At 38.8% G+C, this 25,074-nt stretch overlaps 3 protein-coding genes across 7 annotated transcripts in view; all 3 read right to left on the bottom strand.

The window, feature by feature from the left end:
• Positions 1-2,342: 2,342 nt before the first annotated feature.
• Positions 2,343-8,920, bottom strand: slc5a7a (solute carrier family 5 member 7a). The gene is made up of 9 exons (XM_040011840.1): positions 8,389-8,920; positions 7,410-7,635; positions 7,069-7,182; positions 6,607-6,762; positions 6,324-6,472; positions 5,990-6,133; positions 5,185-5,338; positions 4,096-4,313; positions 2,343-3,982 (listed from the first exon to the last, which is right to left on the bottom strand). Exons 2-9 carry the CDS (start codon positions 7,591-7,593, stop codon positions 3,308-3,310), a joined length of 1,794 nt encoding a protein of 597 aa, XP_039867774.1. The 5' UTR covers positions 7,594-7,635; positions 8,389-8,920; the 3' UTR covers positions 2,343-3,307.
• A 2,090-nt stretch (positions 8,921-11,010) lies between these two features.
• arl6 (ADP-ribosylation factor-like 6) lies at positions 11,011-19,970 on the bottom strand. 2 transcript variants are annotated; one of them, XM_040011841.1, is made up of 8 exons: positions 19,778-19,970; positions 18,724-18,877; positions 17,907-17,968; positions 17,683-17,751; positions 17,510-17,604; positions 17,195-17,324; positions 15,994-16,049; positions 11,011-12,145 (listed from the first exon to the last, which is right to left on the bottom strand). In XM_040011841.1, the coding sequence occupies exons 2-8, from the start codon at positions 18,841-18,843 to the stop codon at positions 12,120-12,122; spliced, it is 558 nt and encodes a 185-aa protein (XP_039867775.1). In that variant the 5' UTR covers positions 18,844-18,877; positions 19,778-19,970; the 3' UTR covers positions 11,011-12,119. The 2 variants fall into 2 exon arrangements, with proteins under 2 accessions (XP_039867775.1, XP_039867776.1); XM_040011842.1 differs by lacking the exon at positions 19,778-19,970 and adding an exon at positions 19,563-19,701.
• Positions 19,971-21,148: 1,178 nt separating this feature from the next.
• LOC120721315 (ephrin type-A receptor 6-like) overlaps positions 21,149-25,074 on the bottom strand; it is an 80,874-nt gene continuing 76,948 nt past the window's right edge. For all 4 annotated transcript variants that reach the window (XM_040011556.1, XM_040011557.1, XM_040011558.1 and 1 more), the window contains 2 exons: positions 24,490-24,639; positions 21,149-22,809 (listed from right to left, as the gene is read on the bottom strand). In XM_040011556.1, coding sequence (XP_039867490.1) covers positions 22,695-22,809; positions 24,490-24,639 — 265 coding nt within the window. In that variant the 3' untranslated portion in view covers positions 21,149-22,694. The remainder of the gene's footprint in view (positions 22,810-24,489; positions 24,640-25,074) is intronic.

Here is a 25,074-nt window from a genome sequence, read left to right as displayed (position 1 = left end):
TGTTTATATTTTTACTGTACGTTATCCTTGTGACGCCGTGGCTTTACATGTGTTGATGCGCTTTGTTGTGAGCTGTTTTGGTGTCACAGTATTGTTGTTGGTTGCTGGAAGCTCAGTCTCTTTCAGAGCTTTAAAAAAAAAAAAATAATAACCAATCCTCACAGCAAATGGCATTTTCCAGCAAGCAGTTTGATACCTGAACAGCTACCTTACCTCGAGTCTGCTCTTTAAAGTTATGCCCGACTGCAGCACGTGAGATGTGTATCTGAATGTGCCGTCTGTAATCTCATCTCCTTGTGTCCACATTCAGGGAAAGCGGGACCTTGATTCCAAGAATTCCTGCTTATCTCTTCAGGTTGGTCTGGGAAAATGAGCTCACAAAGAAATCAGAGAAGACAGCTGAAGCAGATAAAGTGCAGTGAAGGAAAAGTGTCTTAAGACTTTTATAAATGAAAGAAATTTCCACCGGCTGCTGTTGGTAAGACCGATATAAAGAATGTTGGGGTCTCAGTACAGTAAGTGTTACTTGGGAGAAATTTAATAAAAAGTCACATCACTAGACTACAGTGAGATTTGAAAACCTCTAATTAAAAAAAAAAAAAAAAGAAAATACCTTTTTACTCCCCCAAAAATTATTGATCCCGTTTAGGGAATTCTTTGTTTGCTGGTCTCCTTTTGAGATCTAAGTGCATATTTTAACAACATCCCTTCGTAGAAAAACAGATGAAAAGAAACAATTAAAAAAAAAAAATTAGAATTTCACGATGGAAACAAAGACCAAACTATCAATGACGCCTGCAAAGACATCCCAGGACACTCTAAATATATCTAGTGCTTATGAATGAACAAATCTGTTTTGGTTTGTGTCCAAATTCTCTCCAGATGACAGTCCTCTGCAGAAAACCCTCCCCCAACAATCTCCTCCTCCCGTAAAGGCCTGGATAAATGGATTGACTTTTGGACAAGTGACAGTCCCCCCCCCATAATTGTTAATTATCATGAGTGCTCTCTGAGGTACTTTCTATGAATGGAGATGGAACTCGCTCTCTTTCTCCACCCTCTGTTCTCTTTATGGGATTGCTCCAAGTCCTCAAGGACGTCAAGAAAGGACACTGATAATGTAGGGAGGCGGTGCGGTGGATGGGTGGGGCACCTGCGTCATTCCTGCGCTATTCCGGAGCTGGTGAATTTTATGGCATCGGACGCCATTAAGGTACACCACCCAAGTCTTATCTGCCCCGCCTGATCACGAGCAAGTCTGCCCACCCTCGGATGGCTCCTCCCTGAGTCCAGATGACAGAGAGTCCAGCACTTAAAGTAATGTAAATAACCAGAGAGGAGAGCTATTTTAAGATGCCATCTTTCACTGTGGACAAGGAGGGGAACAAAGATGCAAGCCAAGCGATTGTAATTTCAGTCACGTTTTTGGACGTTTTCTTGTTCCTCAGTCTGCCATCCAGCTAGCTGAAGGGCCTAACAAACAACAACACGTCTGGAGAAGCAAATTCATGTTCAGCCTGTCCCTGCATGAAAGAAAGTCTACATGTCAAAATAACTGACAGCGGGGGGGTCGCAAGTGGTTAGCTCGCCAGAATATAAGGAAATGATTACAATTGGCTGTAATACTCTAAAATAACAGAAGAAATAGATATCTGAGGCTTTTTCTGGTCTTTGTTCCTTCTTTTTGTAAATTATAGGTTATTTTTTTCTAATTTAGTGTGAGTGAATAATAACCCTTTTGGTTGAACCCCTGCAATATGAGTCACAGCAATCACATGCCATTAAGGTCGGAAACCACTACCATAAAACCCCCACAACAAGACCTCATCCCTGAAAGCTCACGGTTCTCTGTGCGTTTCGTTCCCGACTGAATAAAACAGAGAAAGCAGCTAAAAGAAATATATAAAGAAATATAGAAATGGACATGCTTAATGGAAATATGACAACTTCAAATTTTCAGTATTAAAGATCATTAAAAAAACAGACAAGAAAGAAGTGAAGTGACAATTTTCTATTCTTATAAAAATTATTTTTATATATTTTTATAATTTGCTTTTTTTATTGTTTCAATTTTTTATGACATCAAAAATAAATAAACATCCTTCCTATCGTATATGAATAATTTTAACCAGCATTATTTGTCATCCTTGATTTTTTCTCCACTCTTGTATGTACATAAAGATACACATCACAGAGAAAATAATCTGTACACTGCTGACAACAAACAAACAACAGATCCGTCTGAACCTGCCGCCACATTGTTCTGCAACACTTTGCAAATCATGAATAAAAGCTAGAAGTACACTATCGGATATAATCTGATTTTTTTTTCTGTTTTTTTCTTTTTTGGTAGAGGTTACATTCATATTCAAGTCTTAGTTCACTGCAGTCTGACCGGCATCAGAGCTGTGGAAACGAGAGCATCTGTTTTACCGAGCTTCATTAAGGCAGCTGATTACAAGATCATTTTAAACACTAGTTTACATACTTTAAAACAGTGTCTACACCTGACATTAAAGAGAATATTAGCTAATGCTTCAAGTCGGCTACCATCACTACTGCTTGTATATTTTCTACACAGCGTGGCACATGATTCGTGCCTTTCTTGATTCACAGTAATTATGAGTATAGGTTCATTGAGCTATAACGAACATGAGAGACGTGACTTCCTGTCTGTCTTTATGTGGAATTGTGTGAGAACTAATTTATATATGATAACCCAGTTTAATAAAAGAGAAAATCATATCCATCATCTCCTTTTGCTGATCTGTTTCGGTTACTCTCACAGGCGGCGCTCTGTAATCATTTCCGTACAGCTGTTAAGGTGTGTGTGTGTGTGTGTTATTGCTTTCATCTGATTTGTACATTGAGTCTAAACAGTGGTTGTGCTGTCAGTCTGTGTTGTACTTCTGATTGAATATTTCACCCTCTTTTGCTCTGTGTGAACAGCAGCATCTTTCTCGTTATCGATGGAAAATTAATAATCAATTAAAAAGTCTCTAAACACAGTTTTCACCAAACCAGTTAAAAAAAAGAATGAATATATAGTAGAAACAGCTATTGATAAATACTCTGAGTGTATGTATGTATGTATGCGTGTTTGCTTTACTTCACAGAAAGACCGCTTCATGTCTTGACAATCAGCAAGCTGCTACACTATATATCCTGGCACGTAGCTGTTATCCAGTCAGGCGGGGTGCTGTATTTGTAGTCCCGTAAGAGGATGTTTCTTTGCTGTCTTTTGATTCTCTGTCAGTTCAGTCCATTGCTCACTTTTTGTTTATTTAATTTTCTTCATTTTACTGCGTCATTCTTCCTCGTGGTGGGAGGAGTCAGGGCTGGACTCTTCCTCTTCCTCCTCTACTGTTTCTGTTGGCAACGTATCACGGCGTGTAAAGGCAGCCGCCAAGGTCACACTCAGCCGCGGTTTCATGGGCGCCATCTCCGACAGCCCGATGGCGTTGCCACGAGTCACAAGCGTAGTTTTATCCATGATCTCTCCGCTGTGCTTGGACACCACGGCATCAAGAAAGTCGTATTTGTGTGAAATCTTGCCACTCTCAAACAGGTACTTTGCCAGGTATGAGACGGCAACGTTACCCAGAAAGGAGGCCAGCATCGATACGGTCTTGAAGGGGAACTTTTGGACAACGATTTCTTCCAGTTCTCCGGTTATATGGTGCTTCCGCTGCTCAGTCATCCAGCCGGGGTAGTAAATGAAGGGAGGAAGCTGCAGGTAGGGCTCACCTCCGCCTATACGCAGCACCATACCGAACAGATATGCAGCTACTGAGCCGTAAGTGTTGGTTCCTTTGACAAAGAGCACACTGAGCAGCTGGGGGAAGATGATGACGTAGACCAGATCTGAGCTCAGGTACCAGAGGCCGTAAACCGTGCCGGTTACCAGGGCCATCAAGGTGGCAAGACCGCCGAATACAAAGATAGTGATACGCATCACCCACAAAATTTCACGGTCAGATGCCTAAGCAGAAAGATAGAAGCGAAAAATACACGTCAAGATGAATTTTATTTAAACTTAAAGAGAAAACTGTTAGTGCATAATTACATGTGTCCAAGGACCAGACATGCACTTACTGACTGTCTGAAGGCAAGCTGGTAGATGTTCCTTGCAAACATGGAGCTTGCTGAAAGGATGGAGGAGTCTGCAGACGACATGACGGCTGCAGAAACTGCTCCCAGGCCAAAAAAGGAGACAAATGGAGGGCAAAGGTGTTGGAGGACAATGGGTAATATCATGTCTGCTTCAGTTTTGTTTTTAGGGGGAATGGCACCGTAGGATGTCTGGTTCCAGTCTGAGGACGGCAAAATAAACATTTTAAAAGACATCCGTGATGAACAGAAGTGCAAAATACACCCACTAATATCTATAAATCTATACAAGCACATTCATGCAGAGAAATTCATAATTCTGCACCAACAAAATTCAACCAAATAAACAGAGAAACATTAAAGCCATAGCTGGACATGCACAACGTGTTAAATATTAAATATATTTGCACTGGAGAATCACATTTGTTCTTTTAAATTTCTTGCTTCTGCAAATAATAGATATAAATAATATATATTTTAGTACAGGACAAAACAGAGCAACATCACTTGTTCACTGAGGAATCTGAAGCCAGAAAAAATCTGAAGATCAAACTACTAATTCGGTCCCTTGCCTCCCTCTAATGTAATATTTACACAACCAGCATGGGTATTAAACTGATTGCTGTTTCATTATGGATGAGGTGAACCAGCTGCTATTTACCAGGTTCTCTCAGATCTAAGGGCAACATGGATCCATCCAGAGCAGTCCCAAACAAACACACACACACAAACAGACATAGAATGACACCTTCTTCTGGCTTTATACACAACATAGAAATACTTCACAAAAGACATGAAAAGAATATAAGATAGCAGCATCAGGTACTTGGCATCTATGGCTAAGTACTGGGAGGCAAACCCATGGCACTCTTTGGCTGAAATACACTAATTGTTGAATCCAACCTTCGTTTTTCATCTGAAGGTTCTTGTATAGATGTGACACTATTGTGAAGTATCAACACCTGCCACAGTATTCAGGGCAGCACTTCCACTTTACCATGATGACAGAAGACAGAGCTGCTGACCCTCATCATACATACATATATAAATACACCATACATTATTGTCTCTAACCTGTGGAGGCCCCGATGGCCCCGATGAGAACGGAGGGCACAGCCATGACGAGGCACCCGAAAGCAGCCAGAAAGGAAAGGACCTGGGCGTACGTAGCCGAAGAGGCTGACAGGACTCTCTGGAAATACACTTGCCAGGGTATTCCTCCTAACATCTGCAGCACAGTTCAAATCAAGTGAATAGCACTCACGGTCAATATAATCTCATTTATTATAACCCCAAATCACAAATCTGTACAACAAGCAAAATCCTCTAATCAAAAAGATTTTTAACTGGGGGGATAAGAAAGTTATTAAAAGCACAAGATGAGCTCATGATTGAAGGAGAAAAATACTTTTAATCATTTGCATTAAATTTGTGTTTGCATAAAAACATTTTTAAAAAACCCAAACTGTGCTATAAAGTAAAACCACATTACAGTCAACTATTACAGCTTCACAGCAGCTGCCGGTAAGCGGAAGATTCATTTTGAGAGTCTAATACATTTTATCGCTGCAACAAGCAGTTATTACTATGGCAAATTCACTTTTAGATGATTTATCAGAGTAATCAGCTGGCAGAATTTGTCTCCAAAATAAAAGAAGAAACTAATACAAATGTAAATCAGTGGTTACTGTAGTTCACAGATTTTAAAAGCCTCTGATTGGCAGCATTCACTATTTTCAGCTCATTTCAGTCATTTTGGAATATTTGATCAACAAATCGTCTCACAATTTAATTTATCCATCTAATTAGTGTCAGTATTTTTCCAGGGTAATAAAGCAGTGAGATAAAACATGAGATTAACAGCTCGTGGTTACAGTACCAGGAGGCAGAAGTTGTCAATCCAGACCCAAGTGTCCCCCTTCTGGATGCTGCCTATCCAGGGTGACTGGTACAAGTGCTTCACGGCAGTAACAGTGATGTCTGACACCGCAGGGTTGATCAAAGCAAAAGGGACACTGATCCACTGCAGACAAGAAAAACAGGTATCGATGGAAAAGAAGATGAGAAGAGAGACGCTGCATACAAGAAAATCCAAATAAAAGAGGGTTCTTAAAAAAATATATAGAGGTGAAGCAGTATATATTTGCATGTTTTTTGTTACACTACCTTATATTAATGAGGGTGATTTATTTTTCAGATTGGCGTGAACCTACCAGACCAACAAAGATACAAAACAGCTGCACAACATCTGTGTAGGCCACAGAGTAAAGTCCTCCAACCAGGGTGTAAAAGATTGCAATAAGCGCAGAGATGACCACGGACATCTTAATGTTGATGTCCACGATGACACTCAGAGTGGCACCTGAGATCGTGAAGAGATGAACAGATTGAAAGGATGTTATGATCACTGCAGCATCATGAAGTCAAATGATGAAGCTTGACTTCACTGACCACACCGATCGCTTATCTTGTACTGATTACAACAGTAAAATTTACCGAGGGCTGATAAGATGGCGGCAGACCAGAAAATCTCGCCCATGAGAGCAGGTATGAAGAGAAGGCCTCCCATTCGTTTCCCGTACAGCTGCTGGAATGGGTCCAACATAGTGACGTAACCTCGTGAGCGCATGGGCTTAGCAAAAAAGAGACCACCTGGTACAAAGGGTGCACACATTACATATTATGTCCACAGCCCCTGGCAGAAAAAAACAACAAACAAACAAAAAACCAAACCTAAAGAGTCCCCCTCAGACTCTTTAGCAGAATAATACTTGTAGAGGTCTGATTAGCACCCAGTAAGTAAGAGCATTAAAGTGCTGCTTTGTTTAAATGTAAATGGGTAGAAAGATATCAGATCTGTGTCCAAATTGCCCCAAATCCTTTCTCAAGCAATATAATATCTCAGAAGCAATATAAAATCAGCAATTTGCATTATTTTAAACACAAAGAAACACTCACCCAGAACTAGACTGAGTGCATATCCAAATGGGGCTTGAGCCCAAGCCAAGCCATAATCTGGAAGATACACATACTCAGCAGTGCCATTGATGTACCCTCCTCCAACCCAGGTTGCTGGAAATTTTGCACATACACGCATCAGATTAAAGCTTCCAATATGAATTATAACGAGCAAAAATCTGAACACAAACTTGGCCAAAGTGAAATACATTTACAGAACTAATTAAAACAATCAGAAAATATTAATTTAAGCTCATTCCACTTATTAAAAGAAGAAAGTGTCTTTAAAAAAGACACCAATCTCCTTTGAGTCACTCAGTTATAACAAGTTAAAACCTCACCTGTCATGGTGAATCCACCCACAAATAATCCAATATCTCTCCCTCCGACCATGATGGTTTCGCTGCGGTCGGTGCCCTCCGCCTCTCCGGAGTGCTTGTTCTTCCATGCCGCCCAGATGCCGACGAACAGGATCAGCAGATAAAAGACCGCGATAGCCACAAGCCCCTCTACATGGATGGTCATCGTCGCAGCGGTCTTCCGCTAGGAACGGGAAGGCATCAAGACCTGTGTGGAGTCAAAGTAAAAAAAAGAAAAGAAAAAAAAGTAATTATTTGGCTTTTATTTCCGACTTTTGGACAAGAAAGTGACAGAAGCAACATGTTGAATTGTTAGGTTGGTTTGAAATAAATGTATAAAAAATAAACATCTTTCTTGTTTGCTGCTCGATTTGATGTAATGACTACTTTAACTTTTAAAATGGTAAATTACTTTTTATTCCCTGTTGCCGATACAGAAGCAAATTTCATGTGCTTTTCTACCTTTACAAACAAAAGAAAAAAAAATCGAGGTAAAGATTAACCACAAAAAGCTCTTTATAAAAATATGGTTTTTGGCTATTTTGGGGTAAAATCATCTCCACGTTATCGCGTAAGATGAAAATGTATTGAAAATAAATACCATGTTTTCTTGGTACGGTTTATCAAAATAACATGATACAGCCCAAGGTGCATGTTGCCTTGTTGGGGAAAAAACATAGAAACGATTCTTTAAATAAAAAATAAACCAAACAAATTGTTCAGAATTCATTTTAAAAATTGTCAGCGGTCCTATGGTAATAGACTTTGGTCTGTCCTTTTCTTTGTCTGTCTCCTGTAATGAATCATGTACGTAAAATTCAATTTACGCACAGAGCGCATGAAAAAAAAATCATTACCCATTTTTGACACGTTAAAAAAACAAGAAAGCGTCCTGTGCAAAAAGCTATTTGCTAAATGCTTCTAAAAATGTAGGAAAACTTGAAAAACATGCAGAACTTACCTGAAGTATTTTTAGTCATGTGCTGGGGCACTTAAGGGTAACGGAGCGCGTCACAGGCTTTTTCTGAAGACCCTCGACCTTCCGCCGCACAGTGAGGAACAGTCAAATTGAACTGTTGGTGGAGGTCTCCCGGGTGACTTACTGAGGCTTATAAAGGGGGCAGGTGCCGTTAGAGAACTGAAACCTACGTCAGAGAAACCAAACGTCCCTCTTAATGAGCACCTTGTATTGAAACGCGTCACAGTGTATTGGCTGATGTGAGTGGTGGGAGGGCGGAAGAGATTCCTTTACGCCAAAAGGAGGATGGACGGACATCGTTCACTTTTTAAAGAAGCTGAATAGCCTGACATGAATTTGAATGCGGCGTTTTTACGCACCAAATAATCAATATGTTGTGGGGGAGTTTCAAGCTTCCAGTGGCTCCTGCTCTTCCAAACTCAAGTGATTGATAGTCACTTGACTGCGCAGCCACACTTCACGGCCTTTTGTCCGACGTCATCTCCTCGTCTCACAATCGCAAACAGCTTTGCTCCGCGCAAGTTTTGAGCGTCGAGGACGTAGAAAGCTTGTCCGAATGTCCTTGCAGGCGAAAAAATATAAAGAGACAAATATCTGTAAATAAAAAATTACTATATATATATATCACTCAAATTTTTAATTCCTAAAACCTTCTTGAAGACACTCTCATCTTGGACCTATTAGAACTCGTTTAAGTGTGTCTGCCACTTCCCCTTCAGGATATACTTGAGCTGTGACCACTTAATGGCTTCCTCTGCACGAGCTCGTTTAATCTGGACCTCTTGCCAAAACTGAGGCATCCAATTAGGATGGATCCTGGAGAGCAGCGGAGAGATTTAACGATACGCTCTGACTGGCGAGCACACACATACACACGCGCGCGTATAAGTACAACTGATATCTGATAGAGGGCTGTGGTTTTTACCAAGACAAAAGCTTGTTTTGACTGCTACCCATGTACAGCGCCCTCTTTGGGAAAGACAACATTCTCGTTTCAGCACCAAGGACAGTGGACAATGTTCTAACCGCTCAGGCTGCGTGAGAATCTGATATGTATGATTGCTACTTCCTTTTAATTATCATAAAGTTAATATTTATATCAGCTGTTATTCCATGATTTCTCTTTGAGCTCTTTTATTTCATTTGATTAAATCATACGGTCAACAAAACAGAGTTAGACATTAGTAATATGACTTTGGAACTTACCCAGTCTAAGAGTAACAAGGGAGTCTAACATGTCTTTTCAATATACGGTTAATTCTGCAAAACACAGTCAAATACTGTTTGTTTAAAGGCCAAATTACGGCGACAATATATCACAGGAGCATGTGAAAAGCTGAGTACTTGTATGATGGCTGAATTAAAAGTATGTTTTTTTTGTTGACATCTAACTTGATTCGAATCAATATTGATGCCAAAAGCTAAAACATCCGGCAGACAGCTGGAAAGCTTTCTAACGACATGTTTCACAGATGGCTGGGACACAACCCCGATACATTTTCAAGCTAAACACTGAAGCTAAGCCTCTACATTTTGTTTAATGGTTGAAGTCTCATTACATACACATTCCTAATAATATTGTTACCTAAAACAGATCAGGTGTGATATACAGCATAATAAGAGCAAGCCTAATAATTGTCATGAATGAATGTTTATGTTTAAAGAAAGTAAATTGGTCAGGGCCCAAGGAGTGAAGGTTTAATGAGCAGCTGTTGCTGGCAGAGCTCAAGATGTCTGAGAGGAAAATCAAGCGCTAAGGAAGTCAAAGATTCACAGAGACGTGTAGAGAGGATTTTCCATATGAAACATCCATCAATTTCCAAAACATGAAACATTTTTTTTCTCCACAAAATGCATTCTTTGAAAGTTAGCACATAGATACAAAAGATAATAAAAAAATAAATAAACAGAGCTTCTGTGAGACACACAGCTTGTTGGGAGGATCTAAAAAGTCTGAGTTTGAATCACAGTCTGGTGAATAAGAAACTTGATCTCTTAGGGAACATCTGCTTGTTTAGAAAATATGCAGGCCTTTGGAGAATTTGAAGAGTTGACCAAACTTATAAAAATAAACAGTTTGGTCAAGGTTAAAAAAATAAGTATTCTATCTTCCATTTCTAAGGTTTATCAGAACTTGACAAAATCCTGTCCTTAACCAGGTCTTGAAACAAGATTAATACAACCTGAGATGAACATGACATATTACATATTATTATTTATTAAGTGTGCGCGCCTCTATGCAAGCAGAGGTTTGACAGTCTGTAAAGTTGCAATAAAGTTGCACAGAAAACGATAACATCAAGTTATTCTGCTAAACGTGGTTCTACATGCTGAGTCAGTGTGTATTTAGTTGTTGACACGCTGCTTTTGCTTCATTTTTGCCAAATTAAAAAATTAGATGGTGTAAAAAGTCATGTTTTATAAGTCATCTGCAGTTGTATTTAAATAATTATATTGTGATTATTTTTAATTTTATGTGCCGATACATAAAACCTTAAAATTGAAGGTAGTGCACTTTTTTTAACCATCACTATAAAGTAGCAATTCAATATAATGTCCTTACAGCTAATATGAACCAGTACTAAAAAAAATGCAACCACACAGTCAGATCTGTACTTGTTTTTAATGCAAGCTTTCAGTCAGCTAAAGCACAGGACAAAAGGCTTGCGTTCTTGACTTGGTGCAGACTGAGCAGATGTTTTGTTTAGCTGGTCTGCCTTCTGATCACAAGTACCATCAGTCAATTCTAAGAAGCACAATGTTTGATACATTTTCCTTTCAGCAATGAAATAAGGCAAAAAAAAGGAAAACATTAAAATACTTTCAAACAAACATTACAGGCTAGCATTACAATCGTGTATGAAAATCATTTTACAGCTCGGTAACTGATCTCTAGACCCTACAGTTACGGTTACCCATGAACAAAAATACACACGACTTATTTTACAATTTTGTCACTTCGACTACAACTGGAACAATGGTTATCAAACACAAAGCAGAGCTGCAATAAGGTAACAGCTGTTGCTGTTTTCTTTTAATGCGGCAGTGAAATGGCCCTCTATGCAAACTTGAAAAAAGGCGACGCACTGGAATACATGAAAATATTTGGTATTAACGACACAAACAGCAGAAGATTTGCCTATGCTGAAGATATATATGAGATTGAAATGTATCCGCAGTGGCCCTGAGAAACACAAAAAGTTGAAAATAAGAGAGCATTTGGCATATGTCAGAGGTGGGAAAAAAAATCTTTCACTTATTTCCCAAAATTGTTTGACTTTTAGAAATTTGTGTGATATATGGAGGCTCTCAAAAAGCGTCCATAAAATTTCAGAGCACAGCATTTATCTCCTGCTGTAATGGCGCAGTGGAAATGAATTGTGAGTCAGTGGGGAAAAGGACACAATAAGGGATGATATAAATGGAAACAGACTTCTTCAGTGAGAGAATGTTTTAAATATTATTTTTCCTTTCAAAACGTCCATTAGGAATTTTAAACATGAGCACTTTGCCATGTCTTCAGTCACAGATTTCTCACTGACCTTTTCCTCACAGTCAATTCATTCTTTACATTTTTTTACTGATACCAAGTTTTTTCGACTGACAAAAATACATTAATGAAAAAAACAAAAACAAAAACCCATTATGAACATTGAATTTTGGTACTAATAAAAGACTAGACTGCGACTTCTGGCCGATGCCTCTTCACGCCCTCATGTTCGCATTGTTTTGATTTGATCTGGAAAAAAGTGAGAAGTATGGTTAAGAAGGAATATACAGCACAGGTTTCATTTATGCACTGCTATCACTTATGATGCAGGAAACCAGAATACTGACCAAGTCGTCTGTGGAGAAAATGGCATATGCTGCAGTAACACATTGATTCTATGAACGTTCTGACTCCACGTTAAACTGACGATTCGATAATTAAGCGATAACCGTCAGAGCAGAGCATTCCTTTATGAATCTGACATCATTATTAAGGATATAGGAAAGGGTACACATCTAGGCATGGTTCACTGTTACACCCAAATAATCCTATTCTCCACTAACCAAGGCACACTGACAGTAAATCAGTAAGGTAGAACTAATTTTGAATAAAATCTACTAGACAGCAAAACAATAAGACAACACAGCATTTAGTACTCACTGCATAATTTGATCTATGGCAGGATTTTAGCGAGAGCATTAAATGTTAAAAAAAAAAAGAAAAATAATATGATGATGCAGAACACACTGTGCTTTGCTCAATGACATAAAACACATGACCATTCTGATATGCTGAACAAAAAGATATTTGAAAATTTTCCAAAAAAGGCATGAAAAAATAAGATTATCAACTAGTCGTGTGAACAAGACAGTTTTCGTAGCACTGTATGCAGTCATGTGAAGAACTAAGGCTACGTTCACACTGCAGGTCTTAATGCTCAATTCCGATTTTTTGATCAAATCCGATTTTTTTGTCTGCTTCTTCACACTACAAATAAAATGTGACAGTAAACGCGCTCTAGTGTGAACCCTCAAAGCGGCCCGCATGCGCTAAAGAAGACGTCACACAAAACGCGCTCTGTTTAGACCCAGACCAAACAGTATTGTTTGACTGTTTTGGACTTTATGTTTCCCAATTTTGCTTTAAATTATAAGGTTATTTTGTTATTTACATATGGCCTAATAATTATCCTTATTGCTGTTTTAGAGGAGCGGTGCTTCAAAGGATAGCTGCAGATTTCTGTAAGAATCTGCAGATTATACAGTACAAATAAAATGTTCACGTTTCTCCAACGTTGTCTTCCCAACAGTTTCACTGACATCTACACTGGATGGCCAGGAAGTGTTTGCGATGTCTTCTCTGGAGCTGATAATTGGCGTCTGTCTTGTGTCAGTGATGTAACAACAACAACAATCTTTATTTATAGAGCACATTTAAAAACCAACGGCATGCCAAAGTGCTTAACATAAAACAAATTAACACAAGTATAGTCAAAGTCATAAAAACAAAAAATAAAAGTGTAAAATTATGTTCACAGGAAAAAGCCACCAATAGAAAAAAGTATAACTATAGCACATAACTATAGCACAATATAATTATGCCATCAAAACACAATGGCGATATGACATGCACAGCGCAAATAAAAGCATGATAGGAAAATTAATAGAATAAATCACTGCAAACAAGGCCAGCATTTAACCGGTAGAAAAAGCAAGATTAAACAAATACGCTTTAAGCCGTGATTTAAAAGATTGAATAGAATCAGACGCCCGGATGCCAATCGGAAGGTTGTTCCACAACTCTGGTGCAGCCAGAGCAAACGCTCGATCACCTCTAGACTTCAGCCGAGATCTAGGCTGCACCAACAGTAACTGTGAGGATGATCTTAAAGCCCTAGCAGGAACATATGAGCTTAGGAGTTCCTTAAGATAGCTCGGTGCTATGTTGTTAGTGATTTTAAAAGACGAATTTTAAAATTTTAAAAGACGAATTTAATGCGACATGACCGTTCAAACAGCAGTCGCTTTCTGAAACATCAGATATGTATCGAATTCAGTACCACATACAAAAGTGACCCAGATCGGATTTGAAAATATCGGATTTGTGCCGTTCACACTGTCATACCATGATTGGATATGGGTCGCATAGGGTCACAACAAAGTCAGATTTGATGCGCCTTCGGCTGCAGTGTGAACGTAGCCTAAGTGCACCCTTACTGCTTCTGTTAGAATTAAGAGGATAAGAGGCAGCCTGGTGCTGCTATCAAATACACTTGATTAATTGATGATCAGCAAGTGCGAGCACCACTATAAACACAGAAGTTTTTGGCAGTTGTTGTGCGTTAACAGCAGTGGATCTCCCAGTAAATTCACACAAAGGTCAGAGTTACATCTCAGATGCTACAGGCCTTAGTATACTAAATGTTAAAGTTCAACAGTAAAATTTGAAAAAGACTGAACAAGTATGGATTCCTTAGAAGGGTTCCCAGGAAAAAGCCTATTCTGTCTAAATAGAAAATTGCAAACTTCTGGAACAATGTCCTTTGGACATATCAGTCCAGAATGGAGGTGTTTGGCAATAATGCACAGTGCAATGTTTGCTGAAAACCAAAACACAGCATATTAGCACAAAAACCTCATATCAACTTTCAAGCACGGTGATGATGATTTAAGCTGGTTTTGCAGCTACGATACCTTGGCACCTGGCAGTCACTGAGTTGACCATGAACTCCTTTCTATATCAAAGTTTACAGAGGAAACCATCTGTACAAAAACTAAAGCTTGGCTGAAATTGCATCATGCAGCAAGACAATAATCCCAAGCACAGCAGCAAATCTACAACAGAACGGCTGAAAAAGAAAAGAATCTATTGGGACCTTAAGAGAGCTGTGCATAAAATGCAAGCAAACCTCAATGAACCAAAACAACACTGTAAAGAAGAGTGAACCAAAAGTGGACTGGAATTTCCTCCTTCATGTGAAAGGCCGATAAAGTCATAAAGAAAAGGTTTACTTCAAGTTACTCCTGCTAAGCGTAGTTTTACACGTGGCTGAATTATGGGGTTACCATATTTTTCAGACCATAAGGTGCACCAGATTATAAGATGCATTAAGTGAAACAAAACAGTCTGATAAGTCAAACTTTACTCAACTCATTCTTCTTGCTTCCTCCACTTCGGTACGGCCTGTATTATTAATATACTGCAACAACATGCTCTATTCCCATGTTGTTGCAGTATATTAATAACCGACTTTATATTGTGGATGGATTATCTCAGTTGTTCTCCTGACTGAAGTTCGGTCCGTTTACAGCATCCTGCCATGCGACTGCATTTGTCTCTAACCATCAGGAACGTTCTTGTTAACTTTTATCAAGTGGAAAAAGTTGGCATTCATCCTCCAGCTTCACTGTGTTTATGTTATGCAAACCTAGCTGTGTCGCTAGCGATCACGTAGCACATCATTATATACCAGCTAGTTCAACTTTAGTAACAACTACAGAAGTCACTGCTGTTTAGTTTTCTGTCTTCATTTATGTTGGAAGTGATAGCAGAGCTGTACGTTTTAATTTTTTTTCAGAAATCTCTCAGTCAGAACATGCTATATCATATTTAGGTGGAAACTAGCAAGCTAACTTCCTGTTAACTTCCTGTTAACTTCCAACTCCGTTAAATTGTAATAAATTCTGTTTTCATGGATGCCTAGATGTTAAACTTAATTGTTACACCTGGTAAAGCAATAACACTGATCATTTTATTAAAGATGAAAGAATTTAGACAGTTTTTAATACCGCAGTGATCGTTTGACTTTGGGGACCTGAAGCGGAGTTCGGACCCAGATTACTCCGCAATGCTCCCGACTTCGGTACTGTACTGTACTGTTGGTTTTTGAGAAAATTAAAGGATTTTAAGTGCGCCTTATAGACAGAAAAATACGCTTGTTAAAAAAAAAAAAAAACAACTAACTGTATAAATCTTGAAAGTCATTTAAAATGTATGTAATATGTACTCTAATGGTTAACAGTGAACTACACTGTGAGATGAACTCTCTAGTGGATGTCCACTTTCCCCATTTTCATGTATATTCATTCCTACTATACCTTGTAACCAGTCGACTCCCTCCTGTAAACCGTCTCCTGTCAGAGCATTGGTGGCACTGAAAAATATCAAAATACACACTGAAAAAAAGCACAAAGCAGAAAACCTTCAAGTGACCGCTTTGCCAAATCCACATCCTTAATACTGAGGGTGCAAAGGCAAATCGAAAGAAATCCATTAACCACTGTGTAACAAATCTCTATTTAGGGTTTTTTGTCAGTCTTGTGATTTAACATGGGATACTCTTAGTATGCTTAGCTGTGTGTGGTGTCACTTGCCCAAATAAAGATATAATGACCTTTCCACAAAAATCATGCACAGAACATGGAATTAATTTCTTTCTTCCATGTTTAGATTTAACAATGTGCACCAAGTGACACTGTATAATTCATAATATATGAAGATAAGACACATAATAAGATATATAATATATCTTATCTGCAACCAGCATAAAAAAAGAAATAAAATCGCAGAAGGTTCCGTATATTTTTTGTTCTGGTGAAGGATAAAAAAATATTCATTTTCATTGTCAAGTGTTAACGAGCTTGTGTCAATCAATAGGGTAATTTAGTCTCAGGTCACTGAAGTAAATGTTCTAGTGTAACAGTGAAGAGATAGAAATATTTTTGCTGGGTTAATATGACATCTTGTGGCAGATGGCAGATTTATCCTGTCTTCCTCCCATCATCCTAACTGGTTACTTCCTGTTAAAGGGGAGTTTTTCCTTCCCACTGTCGCCAAAGTGCTTGCTGATAGGGGGTCATCTGATTGTTGGGTTTTTCTCTGTACGTATTATTGTAGGTTTTACCTTACAATACAAAGCGCCTTGAGGCGAGTGTTGTTGTGATTTAGTGCTGTATAAATAAAACTGAACTGAAAAATAGATGTTCATCAGAACTATTTCCAGTCATACAATGTCAATGTGCCAGTATTAATATCCTGGACTTCCGCTGAGAGGAAGTGATCAGTACAGTTTGGGCATCTTAGTCCAATATGATCGTACACCAGACAATAACAAAAAAACAAACTTGCTTGCTGTGTAATAAAACTTGTTCTGCCCTTGAAATTGACTTTCGTATAATGTGATGCATCAGGAAAACCGCGAATGGTGCTGGTATGCTCACATCAGACTGCAGTGTAGCTGTTGTGTCTATAATAACTACACTGCTTCAATGGCAATGACATAAAAGTAAAAGCTCGTACCAGATGTGCCAGGGTTTGTCTTTGATGTTCTCCAAACACAGCAGCTGTGAGACCTTAACTGAAGTCAGAGCATCCCTCATATCCATCTTATTAGCAAAGAACAGAATGGGGATCCTCCGGTGTTTAATATCTGCAAGGAGAGAGAGATTAAAGTTTCAGAGTTGCGCTGTTAATTAGAAATGTTATTAGCTTCAAATAAATGAACAATATTTTGAAACTAAATTTAAAAAGGCAATTAAAAAAGAAACCTTTAAATTTGATTTAATTTTACACAAAATCCATATATGTGAACAAGTGGCTAAAAAAAATCGTTACCAGGATGATTTAGTAATGTGTCCAGTTCTTCTTTGGCCACTACCATCCTCAGTTTGTCTGCGCTATCAATGACAAATATGATAGCTTGGCCTTCCCTGGGAAGAGATGAGAGATATTAATTAACGTATATCAAAACAAAAATCTTGCAAAGGCTGTTCTGGGATCACACTCACTTGTAGTAATGTTCCCAAAGGTTTCTGTATCTGCCTTGACCTGACATGTCAAACACTGTGAAAGAAAGACTAGAAGAAGAGAAGAAAATCACATGTGTATGAAGTTTATGTAAATAACGAGACAAGCAACAAAATATATTAATCTGTAACAGATGTTCAATAATGTAAAGGATGACAATACTTTATTACTGGGTTTCAATTCAATATTAAACCACAGCAGCTACCTGGATGTCTTGAACTTCTCTATGCTGAAGCCAATTGTTGGGACAATATCTTGTACCTGGGCCTGAAAAAGAAGGGCACCATGTTCTCATTAGCAGCTTCAGGTGGGAAAAACACAGTATTTAGTAGTAGCAACATTCCCTCTACAGTACTGCCTTTTTATTATTGTATTGGCTACATCTCACCCTATCCTCGACATCCTCCTCTGTCATACCAACCCCCTGCATGCCCCCCTTCACTACATCTACAAATCTTCTCTGTGGTTTTTCACTTTTCCTCCTGCCTGGCAACTCCACATTCAACATCCTCTTTCCAGTATATCCACTATCCCTCTTCTGCACCAAAGCAGTCCAAAGCATGTCAGACTCGCCTTCCTAACTTTGTCTCCGAACCGCTTGACCTGAACTGTCCCTCTGATGTAGTCATTTCTATTCTTGTCCATTCTGGTGAGTGCAAACAAAATCTGAGCATTTTCAACTCTGCCATCTTTAGCTGTGCCTCCTGTCTTTTTTTCAGTGCCCCCGTCTCCAAACCATACATCATAGCAAGTCTGACTACCAGTGTGTGAATGTGTGTGTGAATGGGTGGATGACTGATTGTGTAAAGCGCTTTGGGGTCCTTAGGGACTAGTAAAGCACTATACAAATACAGGCCATTTACCATCTTCTAAACCTTTCGTTTTACTATTGCTGGTATCCTTCTGTCATAAATCACCCCTGACACCCATCCCCACCCCTTACACCCCACCTTCACCTTTCTCATCAGCGTTATCAACATAAAGATGAGTGATGCAACATCTCTTGTATTAGAAAGACTTACATTCGAGGGCTTCAGTCTGTTGATGATGGTGGTTTTTCCACTGTTGTCCAGACCGAGACACAGCACGTTCACCTCCTTCTTTAAGCCCAGCCATCCCGCCAACTTGTCAAACAACCCCATTGGCTACTCAGCAACCATCAGCTGTCTTTATGACCTTCAAGTAACATAACATAAACACAGAAAGATTTAGAATACAGCAATACTTTACAGCAAGTGCTGGAGATTATACAGGGTACTTCACGTGTCCTGGAAAATTCACAACATGAGGACCTGTAACTCTAAAGAAGCTGTGGTCACCCACTGATCACCCACCTGTTGCTAATCACATGCAATGGCTATCAGAAACAAACAAGTCAGTCCTAGGAACTACATTTTTAAATGTTATACTTTAGCCTGGTGACCCCGAATGTAATCACACGGTAACTGGGCTGTGCGACATAATCTGTTGTTGTTCGATAACATTAAGCCACTTCTACAAAAATAATGAGTAATCTAGACTTTATGGGAATGGGAACGTGTCCTGTGTGGGAAACGTTTCATATTTCATTGCTAGCATAGTTACAGTACTCATCGTTAGCTCTGAGATCACCAAAGGGACAGCGAAAACTGAACAAGTTCACATTTCTGCTGCATAATTAGCATTCACACTCAAGTAGCTGCAATAACAGCTGGACGGCATAACGCCAAGAAATAGCGTTTGTGTTTATGCCTCGCCAAACCCAACAACATTTAACCTTGTTATCGTTAGCCTCAGCTAACGTGCTTAGTGAGCTCTAGAATATAATTATCAGTCGCTACTGCTACTTCGTTAATCTCTTGTTGTTACTGAAGCTAGTTACCCTTAGCCAACCTCTTTCCACAAGCTTTACATCAGCGAGCCCTCGTAACGCGGTAGGCTTTTAAAGCCTAGTGCGGTACTCGATATTTAAATGAACAGTCTCAGCCATCAAGGCAATATAGTTCATCGTTGCGTTACCACGACAGCTAGTGATGCTTTGGCTATGGTTAGCTTGTATTATCCTGTGCTAAAGTGTATATTGAAGATGTACTTTACCTGTAATTTTCGCTTGAGTGCCTACGTTCGAGTCGCCCTTCCCTTTACTTCACTTCACTTAATATTAAATCGTTTTTGCATTCATTTCTCTGCTTGCCTCTTAAGCTCCATGACCTGCTGAAAAACCCACTGAGTTATTTACACTGTGTTGCTGGGAGACCACCAAATTGACTCTAGTCTGACCCCTACAGGGCAGAACAAAACTTACTTCCAATCTGATACCTTTAGCAGCCAGGTTTTAGGCACGCAAGGTGTGTCAAACATAAGGCCTAGAAGGCAGATTCACCCCGGCAAAGACTGAAATCAGGCCCACTGGAAGGCTTTGGAAAATGTGAAGATTTTTGAACTGTATTTTACTGTATATATGTTTTACAGCTTTCTCTATTGATATGGACCTCCCCCACTGCTATTCACACTACACTAAAGTAGTGAAGTAATCGATAAAATTCCAAAAAGACAAAATAAATAAATAAATATCAAATGATTAAAAATACCTTGATTTTTAAATATATTATACATTATGGCTATTGTAAATACAGAACCGTCTGGGGAATGAGCTTTTTCTGTATTTTTACACATTTATCATGTAAAGAAAACTAATACTGCTGGAAATGTACTTCTTTTTCTTCTGTTTAAATATTTCAGGGTTTAAATGTTTAGTTGACTGTCTTTACATGGACAGAAAGGGGAGTTTCATTGGGCCAGCCCACTTAAAGTGGGCTGTATGTGACCCCGATTAAAAAGGTGTTTGACACCCCTGCTCGTGTTCATACTGATCTTTACTGACAGTATCCACTTTCCAAAACAAGTTATTCTATTATCTAGAATAAGGGAACGCAAGGAAACACACCAAAAACACAATCAAAGTAAATACAACCATGAAACAATTATAATCTGAAATTATCATAAACAAGAAACATTTTTAAAAGTGAAGCAATAGTCTGTTGTTTGTCTTAATTAATCTACTGATGTCTTATAGGCAAGACATTACTAACATGCTGAGAACCAAACTACTTTTATGTTAACCTTCACTGTCCAAAATATTGTGTAACTACATATTTTCACTGTTAAGTGCAAATCCCTATAGACAGTTCTGATATAAAATAATGACTGTAAGCCATAAAAAAACAACATTTCTCACAGAATCTAAAAATGTGTACATACTGAACACCTACTTTGGCCAGACATGGCTTTCACCTAGCACCTTCGATAAGCACCCATGTGACAAACTCACCTGACAGTGACACAGAAAATGTGTCAGTCTTCTGAGTGACAATTAAGATAACTTGTTTTTGAGTGAGAGATGGCATCTATGGACATCTGTGTGTGTGTGTGTGTGTGTGTGTGTGTGTGTGTGTGTGTGTGCGCGCGTGTGTGTGTGTGTGTGTGTGTGTGTGTGTGTGCACGAGTGTCTGAAATTGGCTCCCTTGCCACTTCATTAGGTATACCTGTTCACCTGCTTGTTAAGGCAAATATCTTCTCAGCTAATCACAGAGCAGGAACTCAGTACAGGTCAATAAGACCTGCTGAGGTTCACACTGAGCATCAGGAAAAAGATGATTTAAGTGAAGCATGATTTGGCATGGTTTTTGGTGCCAGACATGCTGGCCTGTGTATTTCAGAAACTGTTGATTTTCCTGCCCAGCCATCTCTAGAGTTTACAAAGAACCGTCAATAAAACAGAAAACACCCAGTGATCCAGACAGTTCTTTGGGCTGAAATGCCTTCCTGATGCCAGAAGAGAATGGGCACACTGTTTTGACCAGCTGGGAAGGCAATAGTAACTCAGATAACCACTCATTGCAACCAAGGTATGTAGATGAGAATTTCTGAACACACAAAACATCAAAACTTTGAAGCAGATGGGCTACAGCAGCACAAGACCATACCTTTTGTTACTCCTGTCAGCTGAGAGCAGAAAACGGAGGCTACAGTTCAGAAAAGCACCACTGAGACTACAGTTCACCAAAAGCAGAAAGTTTTTATAGATGTTACCTGGATTGATTAGTCTTGATTTCTGTTGCAACATGATAGAGTCCAAATTGATGTAAGTAGCATCCTGTTTTGCATCAGCTATTCAGAAAACTTCTATTCCATATATCAAAATGTTTCCAACACCTTGTTGACTTAAGGTGTAATCCTGTACTGGCAAAGTGTACCTAATGAAATGTGTGGCGTATGTGGAGATTGAGGCCAGGGGTGGTTAAAGTCTGAGAGAAAACTAAGTATTAAAATAGGGTTGTTTATTCAGGAACCAACATACTGGATAAAACATACAATTTTCACAAGACTTTTTGTACAAGACATACTGCATCATCATGAAGAGAGAACATACATTTCTATAAAATCTTTTGACATTCAGCGGTCTTCAGTTCAAAAAACATGATTGTATTTTACCATCCGGTCAATCTTTATTCTTTTAAGTGAAGTGTTTCATAAACCAGCTGGAAAGGTAGTTATTAAAGTCACGCACTGTACCACACATCACCAAATGATTTTTCCTGTCCTCATCTTCTCTGGTCATGAGGTAAGAAACTTTAGACCATTCAAAGTCAATACAAACCATTGGATTGTCACTTGGAAAGAGAAGAGGTATTGGTGAACACTTGAATAGACACTAGAGAAAAGAAGTCCTAAATTCAAGTGAATGCTAGTATTTGCTGAGATAATAAAGAGACCGCATTTGGCCAACGCCAGAGGTTGGTTGTTGTGGAGGCTGTATTGATAATGATCCAGATGATGATGTGTGTGCTAACTAGACCACATGTGGTCTAGCAGCAGACCGCTCTCATACGAGCAGCATGTGGTACCTGCTACACCTAAGAGTCTGGTGTTTTGTGCAATTAGTTGAATGACGATGCCAAGGAACTTGTTTCCAGCTCAGTTTGTACACACAGTCTGACTCTGTGCAATGGGCTCACACTTGAAAGCCACTCTGCTGAATGTGGTGAAGCTGCAGGCGAAGGGACTGTATGCTGCTTATGATTCTCCTCTGATGGCCAATCAAACAGACTCCAATACGTCTGATGTCACTGAAGAAAGAGGAGAGAAGAGATAAGAACAGCAAACCTACTTTCTACAACAAGGAAAACACAAAACTGTAACAAGCAAAAAGTTGACGGTGTTAACAATGACCATGTTTAACGTGAAAGCACAATAGTGGCAGTGTTGTAGTTTATGTTACACAGTCAGCATATGTGAATTAAACTTGGCATACAGTACTGTGTAAAAGTCTTGAGCCAACATTTCTTAATAATTTACATCCAAGGAGGCAAACTTCATTGTAATTTTTAAAGTGGTCTTGAGCAATAGTTCTCCAAAGCTCGTCTTTGGACTGGCTGCTTTATCACTCATTTTCAGTGAAGTCCTTTATTTGTTAAGGTGGTTTACACTGACAAATTGTACAAACATAAAAAAGCACCTGAATTAGTGTTGTGTTACTACCTGTATGTTGCAAAAACAAATAATTTGTTACAGTTTCTTTAGTTCAGTCTAAAAATTGTCAATGACAACACAGTTTGTCAAACATGAGCTTTTTTTGTACCAAAAAGATGATTCCCAAAGTGCTATTAGCTGAAAACCTGGCATATCTTTGCATAATATGCAGTGTGTTCTTAACAAATTAGAGGAAATTGGATAAGTGGAGTACAAAAGAAGAAGTAAAGGGCTTAAAAAAAACCTCTACACAGTAGATGAACACTATCTGAAAGTAAATTTCTTAAGAATCAGCAAAAAGAAATTCAGCAAAGACAAGCAAAGAAGTGGTCTCCATTGAGGATGCCTGTCAAGAAGCATTCTTAGAAAGGGAAAGGAGGAGAAAAGCCTGAGGTATCAGTGTCAGTAGGTCTGATTGAGTGATGAATCCACATTTGAAGTTTTTGGTCAAACCAGCATCAGTATCTATTGAGGAGGTCAGAGAGGCACAACAGTAAGTGTGTACAACCCTGTGTAAAACACGGTGGAGCCTGTGTCATGGTTTCTGGGTGCATTTCAGTCAGTGGTGTTGGGGATGTTTTCAAATGAAATCATGAAAACAGAAAATGCCATCCAGAAAATATCCGATTGACAACAGTTTCATTTTCCGCATGGCAATGATTCCAATCACACTGCCAATGAAGTAAAAGCATTCCTGGAAAGAAAAACACATAATGGAGCACTACCAGTCATGGCCTCCCCAGAGACCAGACTTTAACATTATTGAAGCAGTGTGGGATCGTCTTTATAGAGAACAGAACAAAAGGCAGCCAACATCTAAAGACGAGCTTTGAAAGTCCTTAAAAAAACCTGGAGAACTGTTCCTGAAGACTACTTAAAGAACTTACAAGTAAGCTTACCTAAGAGAGTTCAGGTTGTGTTGAAGAATAGGTAAGGTAGTCATACCAATATGACTTCCAAGTTTTTTTTAAAAACTTTACACACTACATATTCCAATAATTCCCTATACTGATTTCCTGTTTTCCTAGCAAATTTAAGACTTTTAGCACAGTATTGTAGTTCAAGTTTCTTGATCGTGCTGTGGTTAAACCAGCAGGCACACACAGCATAAAAAATAGGATATTTAAAAAACAACTGCACAGCACTGGACAAAACTCAACAGTTGAATCGTGTTTTTTACAGTGTCAATATTTCCTGCTCGTTTTATGCAACTTAGTTTCCTTTTAGTGTACGTTTTGGTAGTGTAACTGCTCTCTGTATAATTTGGCTCTGCTCACTCTATGCTCATGATTGAAATAGAATCCAGCGTCGTGTATCCTGCTGCAAGAAAGTTGTTCTTATACTGGCTCATTTTGATGGAGTCGAGCCAGTCGCCGATAGAGATGAAAAGAGGGTAATCTGGCATGTCGTCTGGGGAGTCAGCGAAACTGACATGGCAAAGAGAAAAACACAGGAAATATTCTTTGAATAAACAGTTTAGATGCATAAGAATTACCAGTCAATCAAAATTATACCTTTACCTACCTATTCTTTTCTGATAGTTTCCTTCAGGTTCAACATTTTTATTGGTTTATGATGTGATGCACTGGGACGCTACAGTAATATGCAATACATACATGTCAAACCTCATAATTTTAGTAGTGTAATTATGTAGCTATAATTCTTAGACATTCCTTTCTGTGTAGTTAAATGCACCCATTCTACATCCTGAATGTTTATGCTGAAATGCTTTTAACCGTGGTTATATGTGTCCTCATATTTTTGTGTATGTTTTTTTAAATGCATGCATAGTCATATATGCCATCATGATTGCATGTATTTTTTTCGATGGTTTTTTATGTAAAGCAACATGCTATAGTCGT

The sequence above is a fragment of the Simochromis diagramma genome, unplaced genomic scaffold (assembly GCF_900408965.1).
Source record: "Simochromis diagramma unplaced genomic scaffold, fSimDia1.1 OVJJ01000603.1, whole genome shotgun sequence".
Lineage (NCBI taxonomy): Eukaryota > Metazoa > Chordata > Actinopteri > Cichliformes > Cichlidae > Simochromis > Simochromis diagramma.
Note: the sequence above shows the minus strand (reverse complement) of the source record. Positions and strands in the feature narration are given on the sequence as shown.

Bases quoted from the DNA above. Each gene is read 5' to 3' on its own strand.
- slc5a7a (XM_040011840.1), bottom strand. From the start codon at position 7,593: ATGACCATCCATGTAGAGGGGCTTGTGGCTATCGCGGTCTTTTATCTG. The intron at 7,183-7,409 runs GTGAGGTTTTAA...CAAAATTTCCAG, and splicing joins GGGTGGATTCACCATGACAG to CAACCTGGGTTGGAGGAGGG. The intron at 5,339-5,989 runs GTACTGTAACCA...ACTGTGCTGCAG, and splicing joins TTGACAACTTCTGCCTCCTG to ATGTTAGGAGGAATACCCTG.
- arl6 (XM_040011841.1), bottom strand. From the start codon at position 18,843: ATGGGGTTGTTTGACAAGTTGGCGGGATGGCTGGGCTTAAAGAAGGAG. The intron at 17,969-18,723 runs GTAAGTCTTTCT...CTTCTTTTTCAG, and splicing joins ACAGACTGAAGCCCTCGAAT to GCCCAGGTACAAGATATTGT. The intron at 16,050-17,194 runs GTACGAGCTTTT...GATATTTTTCAG, and splicing joins GACAAACCCTGGCACATCTG to TGCCACCAATGCTCTGACAG.